Source organism: Oryza sativa, chromosome 4 (genome assembly GCF_034140825.1).
Source record: "Oryza sativa Japonica Group chromosome 4, ASM3414082v1".
Lineage (NCBI taxonomy): Eukaryota > Viridiplantae > Streptophyta > Magnoliopsida > Poales > Poaceae > Oryza > Oryza sativa.
Genome location: NC_089038.1, coordinates 22,876,711 through 22,901,641, shown reverse-complemented (window position 1 = coordinate 22,901,641; position 24,931 = coordinate 22,876,711). Strand labels below are relative to the sequence as shown.

Here is a 24,931-nt window from a genome sequence, read left to right as displayed (position 1 = left end):
CGCGGCGACCACGGCGGCCTGGCGCAGGCACGGCGGCGGCGAGCCTCCCAGTTGGCTCGCGCTCGCGGCGAGGCGAAACAGCGATGCGAGCGCGCGGGAAAGATTGGGGGCGGGCGCCGTCTCGGACGCGGGACGGCTGGGCGGGCGGCGATATTTCGACCTGCAGCGGGTCCAAGCGCCATCTTCCGTTCGATTCGTTTTGGACGGCTTTGATGCATGCTATGTCACATTGTGGCTTGCGCTAAGTCACCGAAGCTGAATCCCCGACGACGCCCACCGCCAGCCCGCCCGCGCCCACCCGCGCCGTCCGCTGCCCGGGAAGAAGGAGAGAGAGAGAGGGGAAAGGGAAGAAGAGAGAGAAGGGAGAGGGAAGAAGTGAGGAGTGAGGCTGACATGTGGGGCCCACATGGCCCCCTCCATTTTAAAATTATTTTTTTATGTGCAGCTGACATGTAGGGCCGCGCTTTTTATTATTTTTCTAAGATATAATTGCCACGTAAGCGTCACGTCAATGCCACGTGGAACGGAGACCTAGTCAAACAAGCTACGTAGGCGCCACGTCAGCCAAAACCGCCTTCAAAACCGCCGAGGGACCTCGTTTGCCCGGTTTTCATAAGTTGGAGGACGGGTTGTACCCGGTTTTACAGTCAAGGATGAAAATCGGAATGAGCGACAAATCGAGGGACCCAAAGTGAACTTATTCCCTGCGGTGAGTTTTGGATTCGTCGAATCGTCGCCTTAGCCACAAAATGAGATAGTACTGTATGAGTGTTTTAGCAGGTAAACATGCCATGCATTTTTCAACAAAAAAAAAACGCCATGCATCACATTAACAAAAACAAAAGGATTTACATCAACCTCTGCACAGCGGCAACCAGCAAACTGGACAACAGCACAACATCTACAGGATAGCTCAGGCTGGTTCTGCAATCGAGGCAGTTACAGACCGTATCATGTCGTATCCTTTGCCTGAATTCCTCGGGGAAATGAAACGGAGTACTAGTAGTATCAGCGCGGTCTAACATACTCCGTAGTAGTACCATGGAGTATCACATTAAGGTTGAGGTTGTGTTTAGTTCCACACTAAAATTAGAAGTTTAAAGAAATTAGAATGATGTGATGTAAAAATTAGAATATTCAAACTTCCAACTTTTCCGTCACATCGAACTTTACTACACACATCAACTTTCAACTTTTCCGTTACATCGTTCTAATTTTTTCAAACTTCCATTCTTGCGTGTAACTAAACACAGCTCTAAACAGGGCCTTAGTTATACACCAAAATTGGAAAGTTTGAAGGAATTGAAACGATGTGATGAAAAAATTGAAAGCTTGTGTGTATATAAAAATTTGATGTGACGGAAAAGTTAAAAATTTACTGAAAAAAAAGTTGAAATCTAAACATGGCCTAACCAAAACAAAAGGAAGTTGTCCGGAGCCCCTGACACAAACATTCCGTGCACAGTTCGTTCTTCAGAGTTCAGAGCCACGATCATCCAAACACGACCATTTCCTGGCATTTTCTCAAATCCCTGGCCGATTGCCGCCCCTGCATGCGATCGAAACATCCCGACCGACTTTAGGGCTTGTTTCGTTAAAAGCTAATTTTTACCCGATCAAAATATTGACCAAATTTTATAGTATTGAATCGAACTATTATAAACAAAATTTGGTAATTAATATATATTTGCTACTATTAAAATTACCAAAATTTTGATCGAGTAAAATTGTACATCAAACTAAACAAACCCTTGATACCGATCTTACAGAACAAAATCTGGATGAGTGTCACCTCCTGCCAATTTTCCATGGTTCTGACCTTCATACGCGTGTCAACGACACGGAGATTAAAAATGCACGTACCTATGATCTGGCAGGACATCGTAATCGTTGAAGGCTTGAAGAGAAGACAGTAGTATTGGGCAGTCCTCTTTTCGGATTCTAGAAGTTTCTTTAAAATTCACACAAATCCATTTTTTTGAGTTTATAGTATTTGATTCTTAAATTAATCATGCGCTAACTATAAATCTCCTTTGAACCGGGCACTGTGCAAAATAAATCTGAACAGAGGAAGTCAGCATAGGGAGGCTGCAAACTGCGAGCCCGGCTGGGTGGCTTTCACATCATCTCCTCTCTGAAGTTTCTGCAAGTGAACGCTTGCAGGGATATTTTCCCAAGAAGCTTCTGACGTTTGGAGACTGGGCTTCGCGAGGGAAGAATATTCAACAAAATTCAACGGGCTAACACATCATCTGTTGTCAACTTTGTCATCCAAGTTTATACTCCTACTCATTGTCTTTTCTTTTTTGTTCCAGAGTACCATGTTGCCGGCTGCTTTAGTTTTATCTGAACAATCAAACCTGGTAGTTATCTTCGCACTATTATAATTCCTTCTAGATCTGACGATGCTGATACTCTTGCGCCTTGACATTTGGGGGTTAGGAAAAGTTGACATCAGAAGAAAGTGTCATGACTCATGACAGTATTAGTTGTGGTAAACCTGATTGAGGCACCATATTCATAGTTAATCCCAACTGCAATTCCTCATTTTATATTGTCAGTATTAGGATTAGATATACCTCCTATATTTAAATAATATCACACACCTAATGTTATACAAAATGGTAACTCAAATATGGTACATAATTAGATAAGAACGAAAATTCCTTCCACGGGACTAGAGGCTGTCGAAGTCCGACTCAAAAAAGACAAGGTCTTTTATCTGCCTGTGTCCTACAAGGTTTCTCCAAATTCTGTCTGGAGAGAAAGTCGTCTATCTATATAAATACAATGCCCCCCGGATAGGAGGGCATCGAATCACAAACCAAAAGCCACATCGCATATCTGTCTGGAAGAAGCCAATTGCTAGTCATTAATTGTAAGTTGTTGGATAGTTGGTAGACTAGAGTATCTAGCTTGCTCTACAATTGGGTCTTCTTTACTGTAATCTCACATATACCTACATACCAACGATTCTCATACTCTATAAATACTGTAGTTAGGTATAGCCCGTCAACACATGTTATAAAACATTTTGATTTTTTTTCAAAGTCAAACTTTCTAAAGTTTGACCATATTTATAGAAAAATGTTGTAACATCTATAACACCAAATTAGTTTCACTAAATCTAATATTAAATATTTTGATACTATATTTGTTTTGTGTTGAAAATGACCACGACCACTTGGTTGTGACAAAAACAGCGAAGGGGTTTGTTTGGGGGAGTTTTTATAGGTTGTAGCTTTTCTAAGAATAATAAGTTTCCTTATGCCGTGTAACTTTTCATCTAGATTTTAAAAAAATTGTAGTTGCAAAATATAAAATAAAACTGAAAGGCAATAAAGGTTGTGCTCGGCCGCGCACGCAAAACGGAGCATCTTATTAGCACACGAGTAATTAATTATTAGCTATATTTAAAAAATAGATTAATATGATTTTGTAAAAAAAAAACACTGTTTAGCAGCTGGGAAATATGCACATGGAAATAATGGATTGAGGTGGGAAATTGTAGAAAAATGTTGTGACATCTATACAGCCAAATTAGTTTTTCCAACCCCTCCAAATTTTCACAAGCTGTCTCGAAATCTAAGAGCGAGTACAATAGCCGGCTACAAGTCAGCTGTAAGCATATGAGGAGAAGAGAAGAGAGGTGAGAGAAGAAAAGCGGGCTATAGATTTGTAGCCAGCTGCAGCACGGACTCCAATACGTTATATGTGTATGAGATGTGGCACCATATATTAATGATTTATAATAAAACTTTTTAGCATTGCTAATATTCATATAGATGTTAATGAATCTAAACACTATATATGTCTAGATTCATTAATATCTATATAAATGTAAGTAATTCTAGAAAGTCTTATATTATGAAACGGAGGAAATACTTATGAGCTATTAGATTGTCCATAGTTGAATTGGAGCGAGGCGGACATGAAACCGAGCATGAAAAGACACAAGTAGAGCCGTCGAAAGGAGGATTAATAAAGAGCATATCTATCGAGGCTGCCTCCAAGGATGCTGGTGCCTCTGGGCTTTGGCGGCGAGGCTGACGGAAGCTAACGCCGTTACCGGCCGGCCGGTCAATGGAGTTTTATCCAATACCACTTGTACTGGCAAAGTTTCTCAAACTTGTTCTTGTGGAAGGCAAAGGTTGATGGTAAACCAGCGACGGGCACGTACAATTTGGAGAGATGTTTGACAGGCTGGTTGATGAAATCATAAAAATACTTGGTACTTGACTAGCCAAACACATGGTTAGACTCTACTAAACTAATGAACAAAAACAAATGATGTGTGATTTGGGGAAGGTGTTTATCTAAACGAGACTTGCTTGCCGCTGCGTATGGCCTGACATCATGGGAGATCGTTTTGGAGTATAAGAACACGTATGCATGCATGTTTATTCAAATGAAACGTCCTTGGCATGGCATAAGATTCATGCTAATATTTTACATGATTATCTCAAGCCTGCTAAGCTCACTCTGTTTTTTTATTTCCTTTTCTTGATGAAGGGGCTGCTAAGCTCTACCTCCATAGATACTACTTGGACAAGGATACCTCAACCTCATGAGAGAGAAAAACAGTGCGGTTACCAAAATGATAAAAATAAAAGCATTAGTATAAAGGGGCAATTGCATCTATGTCCCCACTTTTGAAGCCAAATATTGTTTTACCCTCACTTTTTTAGGGTTTACAGTTTTACCCCCACTTTTTAATCTGAATCAGCCTGTACCCCCACATCTAACAGCTAGTTTTGATGGTGTTAGTTGTAGAGAAAAGGACATATATACCCTTGGTGGTTTTTGTATTTTTGCCCCCATTTTTATCAGCTTTATGTGATTTTCCCCTATTTTGTGATTTCAGCTTGTGTGATTGTTATAAATAATTCAAACGTGAGCATCTCTTGTGATGTTTTTGTACTTTAACAAATAAAAATCACAAATACTAGGCAATTATAAAATTTGACCAAAATTTGAATAAAATTTTGACAGCAATTTGACACAACTAACACAAGTCACATATATAGCAAGCATTACAAAGTGTCCCATACAAATAAGCCATGATACATATAAATCATCGACCACAAACATTAATAGTGTCCACAAACATAATTGCACATATCACATGTCCACAACATAGAAAGCACGTTACCACATATTACAGTCCAGATCATATTACAAGTCCATATATGTACAAAAGTGCACAACAAATAGATGTCCAAAAGCATGCAAACCTCAGCTAGCCTCTTCCTTCCCTTCCTCTTCCATTTGCACTTCATAGTTAAGAAATAAATTAGCAATAATGAAATAAGCAAAATTTGAAGATAAATAGAAGAAAATAGCAATGCATGACTCACTTTGAATAGCAAAGTAGCACATTTAGGTAAATCGCCCTAAATAGTAAAGTTAATTCATCCTATGAATCAAATAGAATCAAGGAATCCCTAGAATCAATGGATAGTCACAATGACAAGAATCATAATACCTGTGAAACTCTTCCATCAAATTAGCTCCATTGATAGGATTTCTTCCATTTCCGACAACTTCCTCTTTTCTGCCCGCCTCCAGCCGCCTACCTCATCGCTGGGAGCGGCCGCCTCCGCATGGAAGAGCCGCGGCCACCGGCTGGCCCTCGACGCGACCGCGCCGCCGCCGCCGCCTTGCGCCCGCCAGCGTGGATGTCGGCGCTAGGGTTTCACCACGAAACCGACGCACGGTGGGAGGACAGACTCACTCATCCTATCCATTCCCTCAGGGGTACAAAGGTAATTTCATATTTCCTAAAACCTTTTTTTATTGCCTTTTGTATTTTTTAACACAAAAACGTGGGACCCACCAAACGGCTGTCACAAGTTAGGGTAGACGGCAGTTTCAGATTCAAAAAGTGGAGGTAAAACTACAAACTCTAAAAAATGAGGGTAAAACAACAATTGGTTTTCAAAGTGGGGGTATAGATGCAATTGTCCCTAGTATAAATTGAGCTAAAGCTCTGATATATATTTGAAGTAATATCACATGGATCCTTTGTTACGCAGGATTTTAAAAAGTGTGTGAATAAAAACACACATAAAAAAAATGAGCCCTCTAAATAAATTAGGGAAGAGAGTCCCAGATAAAATATCACACATAGTAAAATCCTATAGATTTCAAGGTATAGAAAGTAAGCACATGAATTTTAATAGAATTTGCTTATGGTAGAGAGATAAAGGTGCATTTGACTTCTCCAAGGACACGAGGTTTAATCTTATGTTTATTTTCCTATGAAGTTTGAGGTAAAAGAGGCTGATAACAAAAATGAATTTTGGTATTGTATTCCTTTGTTCTAGAGGTTATCAATGGAAAATATTTCTAAGGATTTCAATTCTCTATAAATCCAATAAAAAATATTTTAATCCATAGCAACATATGGCACGGGTAAATGCATGCATGATTTCTCATCAACATTAAAATTGATCCAAATTAATTTGACTTAAAAAGTAATTTTAACAAACATTAATTCTTTCTACCACTCTTAACTCAGTTTTATGCCATAACGTTTGTGTGTATTGAGATAATTCAGATGCTTAATTTTTTCTTAAATACTAAAGAAAAAACTTTTGTTTAGTTTGGTTTGCTCAAACCAGCTGGGCACGTCATCCTCGCCAGGTGTGCTGTTAGCTCTGAACTCCTCACGCTAACGCCGTTAGCTTCGCACCGAAAGCAAACTACCCAAACTGCCTCTCCTGCCGTAGTACATTATATAACTCCCGCGAAAAATAAATAAAATTATTTTTTTAAAAAGAAAAAAAGAGAAAAAGGCAAACCCCTAGATGACTTCTTAGGCTGCGTTAGTTTGTGTAATATAGGGTGAGAAAAAACTTCTTTTTCCACGCGCACGCTTCCCAAACTACTAAACGGTGCGTTTTTTACAAAAATTTTCTATAGAAAAGTTGCTTTAAAAAATCATATTAATCTATTTTTAAAATTTAAAATATTTAATACTTAATTAATCATACGCTAATGACTTACCTCATTTTACGTATCTTCCCTGTCTCTCCAATCTTCTTCTCCTCGAACACACCCTTACTTCTGTCCCCTTCTCTGAGTCTGCTCTGCTCGTCCCCAAGAACACGATTCAGCGACGCGCGCGCAACAGTGCCGCCGCGGCCGCCGGCAGGTTTGACCCATCCAAAGCCAACCCCCAAACCGACGAATCAATCAAGAACCCCCCCGAATCTAAAATCTTTCTTTAAGAGCTCTCCCTCCCCTGGAGCGGCTTCTCCCGCAAGCCGCTGAATTTTTCCACCACCACCGGTCGTCGCGGATTCCCGCGACAGCCAGCCAGCGAGGACGCGCGCTTTCTTTTTCTTCTTTGTTTTTCCCTCGTCCTCTCCGTCCGGCTGCAGAAAAGCTTCCATCTCTCTGAAGCTGTCCTTGATTCTTGCGGAGGTAGACAGGCAGGTGTAGTCCTTTGTGTGCCCGTGCGTATATGTGAGCGAGTGCTACCGGGCGCGTCGACGCCGGCGACGAACGAACGATCGATTCGATTCGACTCGATGGACAAGGTGAAGGCGTGGGCGGGGGCCAACTACGCGGAGCCCATGGGGTCGGTGGAGCAGTCGCTGCGCGTCGCGTACGTGGTCCTCTCCTTCTGCGCCGCCTTCTTCCTCGGCGGCATCAAAGGTGCACGCACGCTTTCCCTTTCAATCACGTCTTGGCTGCTGGCGCCACCGTGGGTTCGTCGGAGTTGTTGCCGCCGTGTGCTTATTTTTTTTCTTGGTTGGGATACGGTTGTGGTGCAGCGGCGGTCGTCGGCCCGGTGGCGGCGGCGCTGATGGTGCTGGGCAACGTCGGCGTGATACTCCTCCTCTTCCCGGCGCACGTCTGGTGGACCATTTACTCCCTCATCAAGTAAGAAAAAAGAAAATAAAATGTTTTTATTTCTTTTTGATTTTTGCGTTTACTTCAGTTGGATACAGGAAGAAAGAATTCGAGTTCTTGTTTGCGACTCGTAATGTTTTTCGATTTTTTTTCTTCTGTCAATTTCGTCTATACCAAATGATCACTGTTGATCTGTTCCTCTGCATTGTTAATCCAGGACTGAACGCATCAACGCCGGCCTGAAACTAGCGGTGCTCATCGCGCTGCCGGTGCTGTTCGGCCTCTGGCTGGGGCTGGGCATCTTCGGGAGCGCGCTGGTCGCCCTCGGCTATGGCTTCTTCACGCCGTGGATCGCCACCTTCGAGGCGTTCAGGCAGGAGAGCGAGTCCAAGAAGTTCGTGCATGGCGTCGTGGTAAGGACACGATGCCTTCTTCCCCTTCTGAATTGGAGTACAGGATTAGGCAAGAACACGAGTTCAACAAGCTTTGCTGCAAATCGGCAAGGCACTGTCGTTGTTAGCGATGTGTCCGGGCGCTCATTGAGATGATGATTTGGTTTGAGCAGGACGGGACGTGGGGGACGATTAAAGGCAGCTGCACGGTGGTTAGGGACTTTGCGGATTTATGCTTCCACTCGTATCCTGTTTATCTGAAGGAGCTGCGCGAAAGCTCGCAGAATTGCGAGCCCCATTCCATCAGGTAATTGTTATCCTACTAGACTAGAATGTCTCTCTTTGGTTATTCAGGAATCAGCCCCATGCTGTGTGTAATCCATGTGTTAAGCATGGCCTTGTCATGAGAAGGACTGGCACAGGAATTCTGCCATTAAAAACTCTGTTATAGTCATATGCCAATCCTCATGTTAGACTGTTAGTACAGTCTATTCTGGGGTGATGGTGCTGTCACGATCATTGCACATTACAGTTGCTTGAAATTGCGATTCTCGAATGCCGTAAAATTCAAGCTGAATGACTGAATTTTTTTTTCCCTGTAGGGTGTTGGATGTGCCCTCATGTATAGCTGTTGGTCTCTTGGGATTAATCGTTGACATTCCGCTCTACACCGTAATTGCGCTGATAAAGAGCCCCTATATGCTCTTCAAAGGTTGGCAGAGGCTGCTTCATGACCTTATAAGCCGCGAAGGTCCATTCCTTGAGACAGTTTGTGTGCCGATCGCTGGCCTGGCTATCCTTTTCTGGCCTCTGGTGGTTGTTGGGAGTGTCCTACTAGCTATCGTCTCGAGCATTTTTGTGGGTCTCTACGGAGCAGTCGTTGTCTACCAGGTTGCTGTCTTGACATAGTGTTTGTTGTGTTGTTCCAATTCTTTCCCATCTCCTTACGTGTCTAAACAGGAAGGAGAGATTAAGTGATAGTAACTTGTGTTTATGGATCTATCGCAGGAGAAGTCGTTCCAGAGGGGAGTTTCTTATGTGGTTGCCATGGTTGCGGAATTTGACGAGTACACCAATGACTGGCTTTATCTCCGGGAAGGGACAGTTCTTCCGAAGTAAGTTCAGACTGCCTCTTTTGTTGCTGAACTTCTGTGCTCACGTTGCTGATTCCTCAGTGAAAATATTTTCTGCTAGGCCTTCCTACCGTAAGAGAAAATCGTCCAGTTCCACGGAGTTTTCAGTCAGAACGAATGCTTCTGTTAAAGGAGGCGACCAACCTAGTTCCAATGAAGCTCCAGCAATGCTGGTTCCAACTTTGGCCCCAGCAAGGTCAGTTAGAGAGGCCATACAGGAAGTCAAAATGGTCCAGGTATGTTTCTTGGACGTGCTAAATTCTTATTAATTCGACTTATTTGCACAAGAATTGCCAAGGGCACATCATTAATTCATTGTACAACACCAGCCAAGGAAAAATGGTGTTCTCTCTGAGCAATTTTTTTGATAGTTAAACTTGGTAAAAAGTGCATTCATTCCTGTAGTACCATCAATATTTGCCCTGCCTAGAAAGGAAAGGCATCTAATACTAGTTACAACACTTGTTCCTTGAAAGTATAGCTAGACATTTTTATTGGTGCATAACTGCGTACTTGCATCAATGTACTTAGATTAGGTGAGCTAGTTCTAAGTGAGGTACTGCTATAAATGTGATGATGCCATGAAACCACGGATTGTAAAGACTACTATTCTTATTGGGTCCATGCTCTCTTAGATTTGGTGAACAGGTTCTAATTTAAGAAATATCATAAATGAAGGAGATCCTTGAATATTTTAATTGCTGTGTTTACGTCCTTAAATTATGTGAGCTCTTTTTATTAGAGGAAATATTTCAAATGAAAGTAACCACACGATCATCTTTTTTTTTGGATGATTTCATTTAATTGTGTCAGTATCATGACTTATCAGTGAATGGAAGCCCACAAAAGAAGCAATGGTTAGTAGTTAGTTACCATTGCACATTGCTTGTATGGTTGAAATGAAGCTTGACGTGAGAATTCAGAAGCATTTTTCCCTAGAGAAGTGTGTGGTCCAACATAAGCAACAGTTGAAGTGAATATGTTATAACCGAGTATCCATCTTTCTATGGTGGCTTATCTTGGTATATATATCAACAGGAAAAGCATAGGAATTCCTGGTTTCGGAAAAAAAATCAATATATCAACATAAAGATATTTAATAAGATGATCTGGAATTTGCCTTCTTTTTACTTTTTAGCAAGACGCAGAGACACTGGCTTATGAGAAATTGAGAATAATTTAGGTTTTGTGTTATTTATACATTTTAGAAAGGATATATGTTCCACCAATATGGATCATGTTTAATGGTACAAACTTACAATCCAAACATGCTTTGGTTATTCATTTTGATTAATTAAGTCCTGCCTGAAATCCTAACTTAGCTCCTTGATTTGTAGATATGGGAAAATATGATGAAGAATTGTGAACTGAGGGGCAGGGATCTTCTGAATTTAAACGTCATAACAACTGTTGATCTTACTGAATGGTTACGAACAAAGGAAAGTGGGCATGAAGCAATAGGACTGGGAGTACCTTCTTATTCTCTGCTGTGTATGATCCTCCATTCGATCAAGGCCGGTTCTGGAGGGCTATTGATAGGCAATGGCATCGAAATCAATCAATATAACCGCCCCCAAGATCGGTTGATAGACTGGTTCTTGCACCCTGTGCTGGTGCTGAAAGATCAAATACAAGCGCTGAAAATGACGGAGGAAGAAGTGAGGTTCTTGGAGAAGCTGACCCTTTTCATTGGTAATTCTGAGAGGGCAAATGGGTGGGATAATGGTGCTGAAATCCCCCAAGATCCTGTAAGGGCAGGACAGATCCAGGCCATCAGTAGAAGGTAAGTTGTTTTCTGCTACTTGGTTACATACTTGCATGTGTTATGGAAAAAGTGTTTTCATTCCTCAAAGGATCTTTAGTCATATGAATAGTCATAAAAATTTTTAAAAAATGACAAGATAGATTAATATGATATGTATTACTCTACAAACATGCATTTTCAAATTCAACATCTACAAGTTGTAACAAATATCCCCGCAAAAAAAAATGTTGTAACTTATTGTGAATGTGCATATAGTAGTTTCAATTGAATTTGTTCCTTTTGGTACAACTCATAGAAATTGAATTTAACCTTGCATGTTTGTGGAGTGATATATCTCATATTAGTTTATCTTATATCATGTTTTTAAATTTCTGATGAGAGAGTGGATTTTAAACTCTCGATGGGATATCCCCTCGTTGTATAGTGATCTATCACATATTGATCGATCTTGTTGAACTTTTTCATAACTATTTGAGTGGCATGTAAACAACGAGGAGACGTCCCCTCGAGAATTTAGAATAGTTTCCCTTTCTGATAAATATTTAGGTCACAAGTAAGAAACGAGGGGATGTCCTTTTGATGGATGAAATTAAAATCCATCTCCTGTGTTCTATTGATTTCAGTAGCAGTGTTATTAGTGAGGTTGTTCTGTCCGATCCTTGGAAGGTTGTTCTAATGCTGTTGGTTTGCAGGTTGGTTGGAATTGTAAGGAGCATGTCAAAGTTTCCTACGTACAGGAGGAGACACAGGCACGTCATGAAACTGCTCGTCACGTACTCCGTCGAGAAGGAAGGGTCGTTCAGATCATCCGCGTCGAATCGATCAGTACCTATCTTTGAGATAACGCAATTGGAAGTGTAATTGAAAGTTGAAACCATATTCAGAAATCAGAGTCAGATAGGTCCCTTCTTCAAATGGTCTTCTTTCTTCAGTAAATATCGCACGCCGTTTTGTCAGTGCTTGTGTTTCCCCAAATCTAGGAGGTTTTGTATAGCTTTATTTTTTTTACAAGGAGAGAGATGCCTCACTCCAGAACTTCTCGCTGTGAGATTCATTTGCCAAAACTGCAGGCATGAATGAATCATCCATTGTACATTTGTATTGTAAATTCTGTACATACTCCTTGATCAGATCAGATACACATGCATGTTGGTTCTTTTACCTTTTGCAATCTTGTTCCTCTGCCCTCTATGTCTATTCCTCCCTAAGATGTAAGCATTTCTAGAATTTAAATTTCATATACAATATATTTATTTCCGAGACATTGATTTTAATATACAGAAATCTAATCATTTAAAACAAATTAGTCTCTTAGGAGAGGAATTAGAGCAATTTAAAATTTGACCAATAAGATGGTTGAAATGGAAAATTTCTTTTCTTAGAAAATATTTCCTTATTTTTAGTTTTTGCTAAATAACTTAAAAATGCCTATATTTAGGAACGGGTCTACAAGTTAGAGCATTTTCTTAACATAGATTATACATGTCTAATTAGCTACATACAAAATGAAGAACCAAATTAGTCCTATGATTAATTGTGATTATTCAAAATATTTTAAAAATAAATTTATTTGATTTAAAACAAATTTTACGTAAAATATTTTTTAAAAAATAATTTGTTTAGCAGTTTAAAAAACATACTAAACGAAAATCAAACTAGTGAACCAGAGTTGTCAACATGCCGTGAACCAGAGTTGTCTGACCGAGTGACTGTCTCACTCACCGGTTGCTGCTGTGCAACGGTGGATAAAGCTGTCACGATGGTACATGTAATGCAATGTGCCACAAGTTGCCGAGTTTGACGGGGCCAAAGACCAAACGAAAAATCCTCGGAGAAATGCACATGCGTGCTCCGACTCGGGAGGCTCGGAGCAACCAGCTGCCACCCGGTGTCTGGACCGATCGTTATCCTGCTAAACATCCCAGTTTCCTCGAACCGTTTTCTCCGGCATTCTGCCGACCTCGGCGAGATTCACGGGGGAAGTACGTCAGATTTTCCCCTTTTCTTGTGGTTCAGTTGGCAGCAGAATTTTCATGTGTGGATACCGTGTTTAAGGATACCAGCTGGAGAGCAAGGATTTGTCGTTGAAAATTATGGATCCAATCGATGACAAAAACTGCTTTTTTTTTCTGCTGGTGAGAGTGAGGTGCCTTTGACATGGCTTCAGCCAATGTACTAGCAGGCTCTTGGTATTACAAACTAAACAAATTTGCCGATATAGAACAGAGAGGAGAGAAGAGAGAAATATTGTTGTTTTAGTTAACAACGGGTTTAACAACCACTTTTAGTGAGAAAAACGTGAGGAAACCATATAATATTGAATGTTGTACAATATGGTCTTTAACGAGAGTCCGTAACATGTGTAATGATTTAGTTAGCATGTATTAATAAAGAGTCACCTGAAGAGAGATTTTTTTTATGTAAGATACTTTTTTTAACATAAAATGCCTAAGTTTCTCTGTTAACATTATCTTAGAACATGTCCTTATATCGATAACTTGGTACGGCAAACTACAGTCCGAGACTATATATTTTTTGCCTACATGGCGACTATTTTGGATTAAGTCATCAAGATATGTTGATGGAAGCTCGATCGCATTCAGTCCCTCCAGGTTTTGACGTGAAGCAAAACACATGCAATTAAAACCCCAAGCACCGGCCCGGGACGAGAAAAGCCACACAACCACTTTCCTTTGGTTGCATCCATCCATTTAAGCAGAAAATTAAGAAAAGCTCTCCTTAATTAGTTAGTTACCTTCACTATCAGCCCTCTCCGGCCAACTAATCTCCAGCCTTTTCTTTGCTCCAACCAGAAGCACATCTAGCTAAGAAGAAACACAACCTTTTGGTCCTGTCACTTTCTCATGCCGTTAGTTAAGAGGACTCCTTCCCCCCTCGGTCTTAACTCTCAACCACACATGGAAACAAAAACCATAGGTTAATCCACCATCAAAGGCCCCTCAAAAAAAAAAATCCACCATCAAAGACCCCTCAAAAAAAAAATCCACCATCAAAGATAGCAAAAGGAAATCAAAACACAGACACGAGATTAAAATTACGAACAACCTTGTCACTACACCTGTTACCCATTTCCATCCATTCCTTGCAACAACTTAAAAACAAAAAGCTTATTACTTATATAGACACAAAAGTATGGCGTGCGTGTGTTGGTTAGGACATATTATTTTACATAAGAGTGACATATAAATAGTAATGACAATTATAAGTTTCCTACCGTTTAAATCGTTATTGTAAAACTTGAGTATTACAAGACTACCATCCTTTCATCTTACAATTAAAAAAAAACAGTGACATATTTGCAGATGCACCTCATGATACGATTTCAAAAAAGAAAAAAGAAAAAAAACTTTGTTCATCAATACTTGCCGGGATTGCTTATAAGAACAGTTTATTGTATCTTTTCTGCTTTGTGACTTACTTTGTTCATCAATACTTGCCGGGATTGCTTATAGTATTATTCTAGTATTAATTTATTTATGTCATTATATAATTATCATAACCTTTTCTTTATTTCCAATTTTAGCGCGCGTGTGGGAGCCCGGGATTGCGCGTCCTGTAGGCGGGGCGCTCCCCATGTGATTCGGGTGGCTGCTCCCGCAAAGCAACAGCGACACGCGCCGAGCAGAGCAAAAAAAAGGGAGGAAAAAAAAAGAAGCACCGGAGAAAAGCGTCAAGTGTGCGGGGACTTGCGCCGCTGGCACTCTCGCTCGCCGCTGCGCTTCCCGACCAAACCAGCGGGGTGCGCGTGCTCGTGCGCTTCCCCCTCCTCCCTCGCTCGGCTAAGCCAGCGATGCGCGGGCCCTCGGCGCGATCTGCGGTGGTCGGGATCTGAGGAGAGAGGCGGGGGATGGCGGCGGCGGCGGCGGCGGCGACGGTGGAGGCGGTGGGGGTGGCGGGGGGGAGGAGGAGGCGGAGCGGGAGCGTGGCGCTCGGGGACCTGCTGCGGCGTGAGGCGTCGGCGGAGCGCGCTTCGGCGTCGGCGTCGGCGGGTGCGGGCGGGCGGGAGCGGGAGCGGCGGCCCAGCGTCGCGGCGGGGCAGGCGTGTAGGGCTAAGAAGGGGGAGGACTTCGCGCTGCTCAAGCCGGCCTGCGAGCGCCTCCCGGCCGGCGGCGCCCCCTTCTCCGCCTTCGCCGTGAGTGCTCGTGTCGTCCCGTCTCCTCCACTGCAATGACTACGCCGCGTGCGGTTTATCTCGTTCCGCGATCTGCGCTGCGCTGCCGCGCTGCCCGCTCGCTTGCACGACCGGGGGCGGATTCTCAGATGAGTTTTTCGGTTTTGGTTTTGGTTGCAGCTGTTCGATGGGCACAACGGGAGCGGCGCCGCGGTGTACGCCAAGGAGAATATCCTCAGCAACGTCATGTGCTGCGTTCCTGCCGATCTGAGCGGCGACGAGTGGCTCGCAGCGCTCCCGAGGGCGCTGGTGGCCGGGTTCGTCAAGACGGACAAGGATTTTCAAACAAGAGGTATAATAATTCCTCCTGGGACTAACTGGCTCCTAGTTCTTCTCACTTAGTATTATCAGTAGTACAGTTTACTACTTAACCCTGTCTAGTCTCTTATGACCAGCCGTTACTGGGTGATTGCTTTCTACCCCGCAATAAGAGATGAGTACAATTTGTCTACTCGTGTGTTTCAGCCCATTCTTCAGGAACAACCGTGACGTTTGTCATAATCGATGGGTACGTTGTGACCGTTGCATCCGTTGGCGATTCGCGGTGCGTCCTTGAAGCTGAGGGTACCATTTACCATTTGTCCGCTGACCATCGCTTCGATGCTAGCGAAGAGGAGTAAGATTGTTTACTCACACGATGTTTTGTTGTTCTTTGTCATATATGTGGTTGGTTCCTACCGCTTACTGGTTATGGTTGGTAGGGTTGGACGTGTAACAGAATGCGGAGGTGAAGTTGGAAGGCTAAATGTTGTCGGCGGAGCTGAGGTTTTTGCTCTTTGACTTTTTGTGGTTGCTCATATTTTCCCCTCTACTTTGCACCGCTGGCAGCCAAGCCAAGGAACTTTCTATTGTTGAAGTTCATGTGTGCAGTGTTCATTGTGTTGGAATAGTTGTAGCAGTATGAGAAGTTTTGATGTTTGTTAGCAGTTGATATGCCATAAAAAGTTATCCAACTCATATTGTTTTCATTGGCCAAGTTAGTGAGTAGTATATTCTGTTTACTTCCAAGTTATGCTGACCGATTGGTAGATGCAGTTCTCAGCTCTCAATGATGCAACTAAATTTCTCTTGATATGTTTATTTTAATTTGCACTGTTGGGATTTATGACTTTTGTTATATATGAGCAAACTTCTTGTTTGTTACCCCGATTAGTTAGTTTATGTTGTACATGCTGTTGATTGTTGAAAGGTTCATAGAAAATTGTCCCTGATTGACACCTCTTACTTGACCCTTCTTTCTTGTCCATACAGATTGGGCCACTTAGATGTTGGCCTGGTGGCTTGTGCCTATCAAGATCAATTGGTGATCAGGATGTAGGTGAATTTATCATTCCCGTGCCTTATGTGAAGCAGATCAAGGTATTATTAAGTCATAAAAGCTTCTTCACAGTAGTTTTTAGAAACCCAATTTCTAAGCATTCACAATAATAATGTATTGTGGGAACAAATCCAAATACCAGAAATTCTGCTGTTTTTGTAGCTCGTTTTATTGTCTACTGTAATATATGGTGAAATGTCCCATTGTAAATAAACAATATTAAGGATAAACTACCCATGTTATCCTGCATCTTCATGATGTTATCCAGATATATCTTCTCAGGCTAGATAATTTGACATTCATATATAAACGACCAGTTATTTCCTTCTTGTTCCCCTTGTTGTTTCCAAAGTTTGTTCATGGTTGTAGCTTGTGGGTCTGCAAGTGATCCTTTTCTCTTGAGAGTATTTTTTTAGTTGTTTTGTCATTTTCTTTCAAGTTAATTGAAGAGGCTCCTTGATTTTTTTTCCATACTATGAAAATATTAATGTCTACTGGTGATTTCTTCAGCTATCAAGTGCTGGAGGCAGAATCATTATTTCAAGTGATGGTGTTTGGGATGCCTTGACTGTGGATACGGCTTTTAGTTGTGCACGAGGGCTTCCTCCAGAAGCTGCAGCGGATCAAATTGTCAAAGTTAGTTCACCACCTCATTGTGTGCTACCAGAAACCTCAAATTATATCCTTATATTCTGCTTCTTTTGTAGGAAGCAATTGCATCAAAAGGATTGAGAGATGATACGACTTGTATTGTCATTGACATAATACCTCCAGAAAAAATAAGCCCCACTGTGCAACCTGCAAAAAAGGCAGGGAAAGGACTTTTCAAAAATATCTTTTACAAGAAAGCAACATCAGACTCACCATGTCATGCAGATAAGGACCAATGTACCCAGCCAGATTTGGTGGAGGAAGTCTTTGAGGATGGATGTCCTTCCCTTTCAAGACGGTTTGTACTTTGTACCCTTTATCCATCTTGACAATGGATGCAATAGTACGCTTTAAGCAGTGCAATCAATAAGTTTTTGCATAAAGATCACTGCACTATGGTGGTAATTGCCAACAGTCAATTAAAAGTGTGATGAATTGATGTCTTATGAGATTTGTGAGAGTGAGATGCCATTTTAGTTGGAAGGCAGTTCTACGAGAGATTTTTTTATGCTTCACCCTTTGAAGATTCTGCAAAAACTTTCCATGTTTCCAACTACTTACCTATTCATTTCTTTGCAACTCCTATTGAAGGGTGAAGCATGGAACATCAGGGCCCAACCTTTTTGGTCATAGCTTAGGTTAGGTATTGCTATTGCCTGGTCTCTACTTTCTAGGTGTTACATTTGTTCTTAAGGTAGTACATGGGGGCTATTCTAACATTTTGTCAAGCTTGCCAGTTTTCAACACATTTCAATCTGTGAAATAGCTTATACTCTATTTGTAGCATTGCAATTAGAATCTACATGATTGATTGTGGAAGAAGTATGTGTCTATTTTGATTGGTCACAGACTCAGCCTCTTCTGATGGGGACTTCATTTTAACAGTAGGTCATTTGCTTATGTGTTAGTATGTAAGTAGGCCATGAAGCATGAAACTAGTTAAAATAGCTGATCCTGTTAAGATAGCTCGAAACGAAAGCACCATGTTTGCTCTGGAGGGTTCAGATTATAAGAGTGTAGATTGACCAATATACAAAGTACAATTGTATCTATGTAAAATATAAGCCAAGACTTCTATACCGAATCCAATTCTACGTTTAAAGCCTATTGTATATGAAATACAAATGTATTTATGGAAAAAAAATTGCTAAGAGTTGTATACCAAATCCAATCCAAAATTTAAAATCTAGCTCCACACAAAATTGTGCAGAAAATCCACTAGTTTGGATAAGAATGCCTCGCGTTTGACTTTTTTTTTCTGCCATCCAATTCAGGCTAGATTCTGAATATCCAGTTCGGAATATGTTCAAGCTCTTCATATGTGCAATTTGTCAAGTAGAGTTAGAGTCTGGTCAGGGTATATCCATACATGAGGGTTTGTCAAAGTCAGGAAAGCTGCGTCCATGGGATGGGCCTTTCCTTTGCCACAGTTGCCAGGAAAAGAAAGAAGCAATGGAAGGAAAACGTCACTCACGAGGTACAACTTTGTTACAGTTCCATTTTATGCGACTTGTCAGTCCAAAGTCACATTTGTAATAGAGTCCTGTTGTACATGCAGATTCCTCCTCAAGAAACAGTGGGTCAAGTGAATAGTAGCCAAGTTGGAGTCATCTTGAAGAAATCATCTAACAGCTTTCTGAGCGATAACGCATTAGTTGCATTTCCCTTGGGAGTCTTTCAGTGGTTCCTCTGCTCATGGATTGGTATGAAATAGGATTATATATTTATAGAATGGTACAGCTGTGACAAGGTGACTATCGGCTTATACATTACTGAAATCTGAAGACGCAACACATTGTGTAGCAAGTATCTTACCGAGCTACTGTCAAGTCAAAATCTCCAGTGGGGCTTCTGGCAGCGGCACATACAGGCCAAAGACCTGCGAATCAAGAATGACCGATCTAAGGCTGATACATGTGTAAATTATTCATCATATAGAGGTGCGTCAAATCGCCGCGGCTTTATATTTCTCAGCTAGGACTAGGTATGTATTCTGAAATTCGTTTTGGGGAGAAATTACATTATTAAGGTCAAAGTAACCCGTTTTCCTGTTAGAAATTTTCACCATTTCATCCTATTCTAGTTTCAACAGTGTACTTATATCCAAGGAGATTCTTGCAAACAGCTATCCTCACTGTTATCCTCTTTAACCTATGTGTAATGTAAATAAGCTTGAAGTTAGGAAGTTGTTGCTCCATTGCACATTGCACCTGATGCTGATTTCACTTCTCAATTATTTGAATCTTCGGTCATTGGTCATTACTGGACCAGTAACTTTGCTCGAGTTGCCATTGCTGCCACATGTTTCCTTATTTCTTTCTTCTGCGTGCAGCGGTATCTTCTTTACCAAGCATTTTGCACGAGTGCTGTTGTGAGGACTGGTATGAGTTCACTACATGTTTGCTTGTTCTTGAGTACAGAAAGATGCGTTCACCGTAATTTAGTTTTGTGACAACTTTTGTCCACCATAGAATTCATTATGCGTGATCGATGTCTGCATACGATTTTGATGGTCAAAGTCTTTAAGGTTATGTGCTTCCCGAGATTTGACGATATGAACAAGGTAGAGAGGTAGGAGGTTAAGGTAGCAAAAGGATAATCCTGCGTGCCTCTTTGCTGAATATCCAAGCTGCTTGATTGTGAAGGCTCGTAGGTGTAGGAGCCGCGGGGACATATAATTTGAGACGCTGAGCCACGTAGTTCAGTAGGTCTTTGCATCTGATGATAGTTTAGGATTCTAGCTGGTGGTTTATTCATATCCTGGTCCAGGTACGTCGGACGTACGCTGCCAGAGTCGCCGATGCCGACGACTCAACGGAGGAGGTCTACTAGCAAGGAACTTGTTTAGTTATTTTTAACTGGTCTTAAAAGAATGTAGCTTGGTCATCACTCACACACCCCAAGCCCTAGTCCGGCCGTCGACGCTGTAAAACACTGATGGTGCGGTATGCTTGATTTTTTTTATAGATAACGTAAAGCTTTTACTAAACTCAGTTAATTATATAAGATAATACAATTCTATTGAGAATACTCTTAATGAAGTATGCTTGCTATAATTGCTACGGACCAGGATCCTCTCTATAGTAGTGTAGATGAGTAACATAGCTACACTATTCAGAGATCTTCTTTTTTCTTTTCTTTTTTTTTGGATAATTCACTATTCAGAGGTCAATTGTGCTTTAGCATATATAGGCCATGGGGTATGCATTTGGTTGTGAAAAATACTAAAAACAAAAATCAATGTGGAGTAGAGTACCAACATCTATCACTCCAACAAAAAAAAATCGAAGTTTAAACTCTATCTACGCATTAAAAAAAAGATATTTAGATGTGAATAGTACCAACATTGTTTATACATTGGATTTATCCTTTTTATTTACCCATGCGTGAGTTGAGTTTAGACTTTCTAGAGTGGTATATGTATGTTTTCAATTTTTTTTGAGATTTTTCATAACTAATATTTAAATGGTATTTGAACATCCCATGGAGGGATTAAAAGAGTTTCTCCTCTACCATGGCTACTATAGCATGTTATGATATTAACCGTACGTCGCAAATCAAACGGCGTAGAGGGTGGCTTATGCAACGCATACTCTATTGTCCTGTGCGGTTCATGCATGATTCATCTGCTCGATCTGTGCGATCTGAATTTCCCATCTTTTCTTTGGTTAGTCGGGAGTCGGGACAAATTCTTGCGTTCAAGTTCAGTACATATACGTATCTCTCACCCTTGCACTGCGCCGGTACATTGCTGCAATTCCACATGGAGAAACGAATCTTCATCAGTTTATTGACTTGTATATATACGTAGAATGCGAGGCGAGTTATCTCGTCGTTTCGGGGTTGCCACAATGAAGCTAGCGCGATGAGTCCTCGGGTCAGAATGTCGGTGGCGCGGTGGCTGCCAAGCAGCCCAGCGCACGGCAAGACCAAGAGCCGGCGCTCGTCGTCGGCCGTGCGCCCGACGCTGCTGGTGATCGCGGTGACCGTGATTGCCGTGCTGCTCGTCGCCGTCGTCTTCGGCGGCGCCGGCCGGTGGACGCTCTCCGGCGGCGGGGACACCAGCTGGGTCTCCGCCGGAGCCCGCGTCGTCATCAACGCCGGTAAGTATGCATTTCCGTTCATCTTGAGCTCTTTGACAGCCACAAATATTTGGCTAATCTCCTGTTCCTGACACTGAACAGAACAGTTAGTAGTAGCTTACACTGCATACGAAGAAGTAAATAGTTTCGTAAATAAGTTTTTTTTTTTTTGAAGCACCAAGTGTGCACACGTTGCACGCAGATTTTCATGCACGCACAAGGCAGAGATACCGCGTGATGTAATTTGAGTAGCTGAGCCTGAGACCAAGCATTTTTAATTTTCTCCCGTTCCTGCATGCGCAGTGTCCGGCCAACAACGCGACGGCGACGATCCCGTCGCGGCGGCGGTGGAGCCGCGGAACGACAGGCTCCTGGGTGGCCTCCTCTCGCCGGACTTCGACGACAGCTCCTGCCTCAGCCGCTACCGCGCCGGGCTCTACCGCCGGCAGTCCCCCCACGCTGTCTCGCCGCACCTGGTCGCCTCACTCCGACGCTACGAGTCCATCCACCGCCGCTGCGGCCCCGGCACCTCCGCCTACGAGCGCGCCGTGGAGCGCCTCCGCTCCCCGCCGCCGTCGAACACCTCCGACGCCGAGTGCAGGTACCTCGTGTGGACGCCGCTCGAGGGGCTCGGCAACCGCATGCTCACGCTCACGTCGGCTTTCCTCTATGCGCTCCTCACCGACCGCGTCCTCCTCTTCCACCACCCCGCCGGCGAAGGCCTCAGGGACCTCTTCTGCGAGCCGTTCCCGGGCTCCACGTGGACGCTCCCGGAGGGGGACTTCCCGTTCTCCGGCATGCAGGGCTTCAACGCGCGCACCCGCGAGAGCCTCGGGAACGCGCTGCGGCGCGGCGAGGGCGCCGCCAAGGACCACCCGCCGCCGCCGCCGCCGTGGATGTACGTGCACCTGCGGCACGACTACAACCGCAACGCCAACGACCCGCGCTTCTTCTGCGACGACGGGCAGGACGCGCTGCGGCGCGTCGGCTGGGTGGTGCTCCTCTCCGACAACTACTTCGTGCCCGGGCTGTTCCTGGTCCCGCGGTTCGAGCGCGCGCTGTCGCGGATGCTGCCGCGCCGCGACGCCGCGTTCCACCACCTCGGCCGCTACCTGCTCCACCCGAGCAACACGGTGTGGGGGATGGTGGCGCGGTACCACGCCTCGTACATGGCCTGCGCCAACGAGCGCGTCGGCATCCAGGTGCGCTCCTTCTACTGGGCGCGCATCTCCACCGACGAGCTCTACGGCCAGATCATGTCGTGCGCGCACGGCGAGAACATCCTCCCCCGCGTGACGCAGCAGGGGCCCAACTTCACCGCCGCCGGAGACCAGCCGCAGCCGGCGGCGCGGCCGGGGAGGCGCAAGGCGGTGCTCGTGGTGTCGCTGCACGGCGCCTACTCCGAGAGGATCAAGGACCTGTACTACGAGCACGGCGCGGCGGGCGGGGAGTCCGTGAGCGTGTTCCAGCCGACGCACCTGGACCGGCAGCGCTCCGGCGAGCAGCTGCACAACCAGAAGGCGCTCGCCGAGATGATGCTGCTGAGCTTCTCCGACGTGGTGGTCACGTCCGCCGCCTCGACGTTCGGGTACGTCGGCCACGGGCTCGCCGGGCTGAGGCCGTGGGTGCTCATGAGCCCCCTCGACAAGAAGGTGCCTGACCCGCCGTGCCGGCTGGCCGCCACCATCGAGCCGTGCTTCCATAACCCACCAAACTACGACTGCCGGACGAGGGCCAAAGGCGACACCGGCAAGATTGTCCGGCACATCCGGCACTGCGAGGACTTCGAGAATGGCGTTCAGTTAGTGGACTGAGCTTTGTTCCATTTTCTTGCCTAGTTGCCTGGATGTTCTCATGGTTCATTTCTGCTGAGTGTTTACATCTTACAGCAGTAAGAAAACTGAAAACTATAAACTGCTGTTATTATAGCGTATAAAGGTCGATAACATTTACTGAACTGTAATAAGTAGTTGCCAAATGCCAACCGTGCGTTGCACTACAATTTCATTATTAATGTTGTAAAAGAGGTTGTTTTTTTTAAGTTGCCCTTTTTTCCCTTATCACATTGAGAAGTATGAAAAGTATTTTCATCCTTAGAGAAAATATCCCCTTGTTTCTTACGTGTCATTTAAATATTCATTAAAATCCCTTTGCTCCACCTCTCTGGTGCACCAATAGTGATGGTTGTACCCTTCAAACTGCCTTCCTCCATTCCTTCTTCTCTGTGCCAGCCAATCCCGTGGCCTATCCTCATCATCTATGGCCAAGTTTAGTTCCAAAATTTTTCTTCAAACTTTTAACCTATCCATCACATCAAAACTTTCCTACATACATAAACTTTCAACATCTCCAATAACCTGAGCTTCCTGTGAGGTATGCCTGACCTTCCTCCTTATCCCTTCTTGCCTCTCCTCAACCTAGTGGCGACTCAGGCAGCTTTCCACCATTAGACTCCCTACCACCTAAACACTCACTCTGCTTTGCCCCGTCGTCAACATTGGCTCATCACCTGCTGCCATCCAACAGCTTCAGTAGCACTGCCCGCTGGCTTCTCCGCTTCCCACAACCATCCCTCTAAGCTTAGGGAATTCCTCCTTCTTCCTCCTTCCCCACCCCCTAACTCATTGGATCATAGCTGGTCGCGGATGTTGTTAGAGTCATTGGATTTGAAGGAGAGCTAGCACAGATCGCGAAGCAGACCCTAAGGTTATAAAATTATAATATTTTGGCCTCAATTTTCTATTTAATGTAATTTAAATTCCATATAATTAATACGCTTTCAAAGTTAAAAAGATCTCAAGTTCGAGAGATATGGCAGGCATAGCTTAATAAAAAAAAATTTCAATGCCCAATTTGAGAGCGCTGCTTGCGGCTGGGCGCACGCCCAGCCGCCGGCGCGGCGCACCCGTACGTACTACTACTTTAGTAGTACTACTAGTACTAGTACAAAGTAGTACTACTTACTACTACACTGCTAATACTACTATAAAAATATATTTTTATATGTATAAAAAAATATATACACATATGCAAAGTTTATATATGACATATACAAAGTTTGGATATGTCGTCATATATAAACTTTGTATGCGACATATACAAACTTTATATACGTATGTATTAAAAAAACCCAGAAAAAATATCACGTACAAAGTTTGTATACACGTATATAAATTTTGTATATGTGGATACATATTTAAAAAACCGAAAAACTAAAGAAAAAATAGAAAAAACATAACGTATACAAATTTTGTATTCGTGCTTATACAAACTTTGTATACATCCGAATACAAAATTATACAAAATTTATATACGTATACGTTAAAAACCAAAAGAAATCAGGAAAAAACCAGAAAAAAAGAAAGAAAAAACCGAGAGAAAATCGGAGAAAGGCGCCGCACGTGGCGCTCCTGCGCCGTTCTACCGCGGTCTCCCTCTCTGCGCGCGCCATGTGGCTGCGCTACGCTTGAGGAGAGGCGTGCGACTAGCCACTTTTTAGCGGTTTCGCCAATTCGATCTATCCCGATACGCAATTCGA

General features: G+C 43.3%; 3 protein-coding genes and 1 long non-coding RNA gene across 4 annotated transcripts; 3 read left to right on the top strand and 1 right to left on the bottom strand.

Annotated features, from left to right (window-relative positions):
• Nucleotides 1–5,054: 5,054 nt before the first annotated feature.
• LOC136355928 (uncharacterized) lies at nucleotides 5,055–5,823 on the bottom strand. The gene is made up of 2 exons (XR_010740519.1): nucleotides 5,486–5,823; nucleotides 5,055–5,273 (listed from the first exon to the last, which is right to left on the bottom strand). It is a non-coding gene; the product is annotated as an uncharacterized lncRNA (long non-coding RNA).
• Nucleotides 5,824–7,049: 1,226 nt separating this feature from the next.
• Nucleotides 7,050–12,319, top strand: LOC4335990 (uncharacterized membrane protein At3g27390). The gene is made up of 9 exons (NM_001419373.1): nucleotides 7,050–7,662; nucleotides 7,782–7,890; nucleotides 8,078–8,273; nucleotides 8,426–8,559; nucleotides 8,855–9,143; nucleotides 9,261–9,367; nucleotides 9,447–9,621; nucleotides 10,723–11,168; nucleotides 11,843–12,319. The coding sequence occupies exons 1-9, from the start codon at nucleotides 7,536–7,538 to the stop codon at nucleotides 12,009–12,011; spliced, it is 1,752 nt and encodes a 583-aa protein (NP_001406302.1). The 5' UTR covers nucleotides 7,050–7,535; the 3' UTR covers nucleotides 12,012–12,319.
• Nucleotides 12,320–14,805: 2,486 nt separating this feature from the next.
• Nucleotides 14,806–19,491, top strand: LOC4335989 (probable protein phosphatase 2C 40). Its single transcript, NM_001419375.1, has 9 exons — nucleotides 14,806–15,303; nucleotides 15,463–15,634; nucleotides 15,808–15,958; nucleotides 16,044–16,107; nucleotides 16,594–16,701; nucleotides 17,171–17,296; nucleotides 17,368–17,609; nucleotides 18,586–18,788; nucleotides 18,870–19,491. The coding sequence occupies exons 1-9, from the start codon at nucleotides 15,019–15,021 to the stop codon at nucleotides 18,902–18,904; spliced, it is 1,386 nt and encodes a 461-aa protein (NP_001406304.1). The 5' UTR covers nucleotides 14,806–15,018; the 3' UTR covers nucleotides 18,905–19,491.
• A 1,651-nt stretch (nucleotides 19,492–21,142) lies between these two features.
• LOC4335987 (probable fucosyltransferase 7) lies at nucleotides 21,143–23,490 on the top strand. The gene is made up of 2 exons (NM_001419369.1): nucleotides 21,143–21,414; nucleotides 21,697–23,490. The coding sequence occupies exons 1-2, from the start codon at nucleotides 21,177–21,179 to the stop codon at nucleotides 23,205–23,207; spliced, it is 1,749 nt and encodes a 582-aa protein (NP_001406298.1). The 5' UTR covers nucleotides 21,143–21,176; the 3' UTR covers nucleotides 23,208–23,490.
• Nucleotides 23,491–24,931: the final 1,441 nt, after the last annotated feature.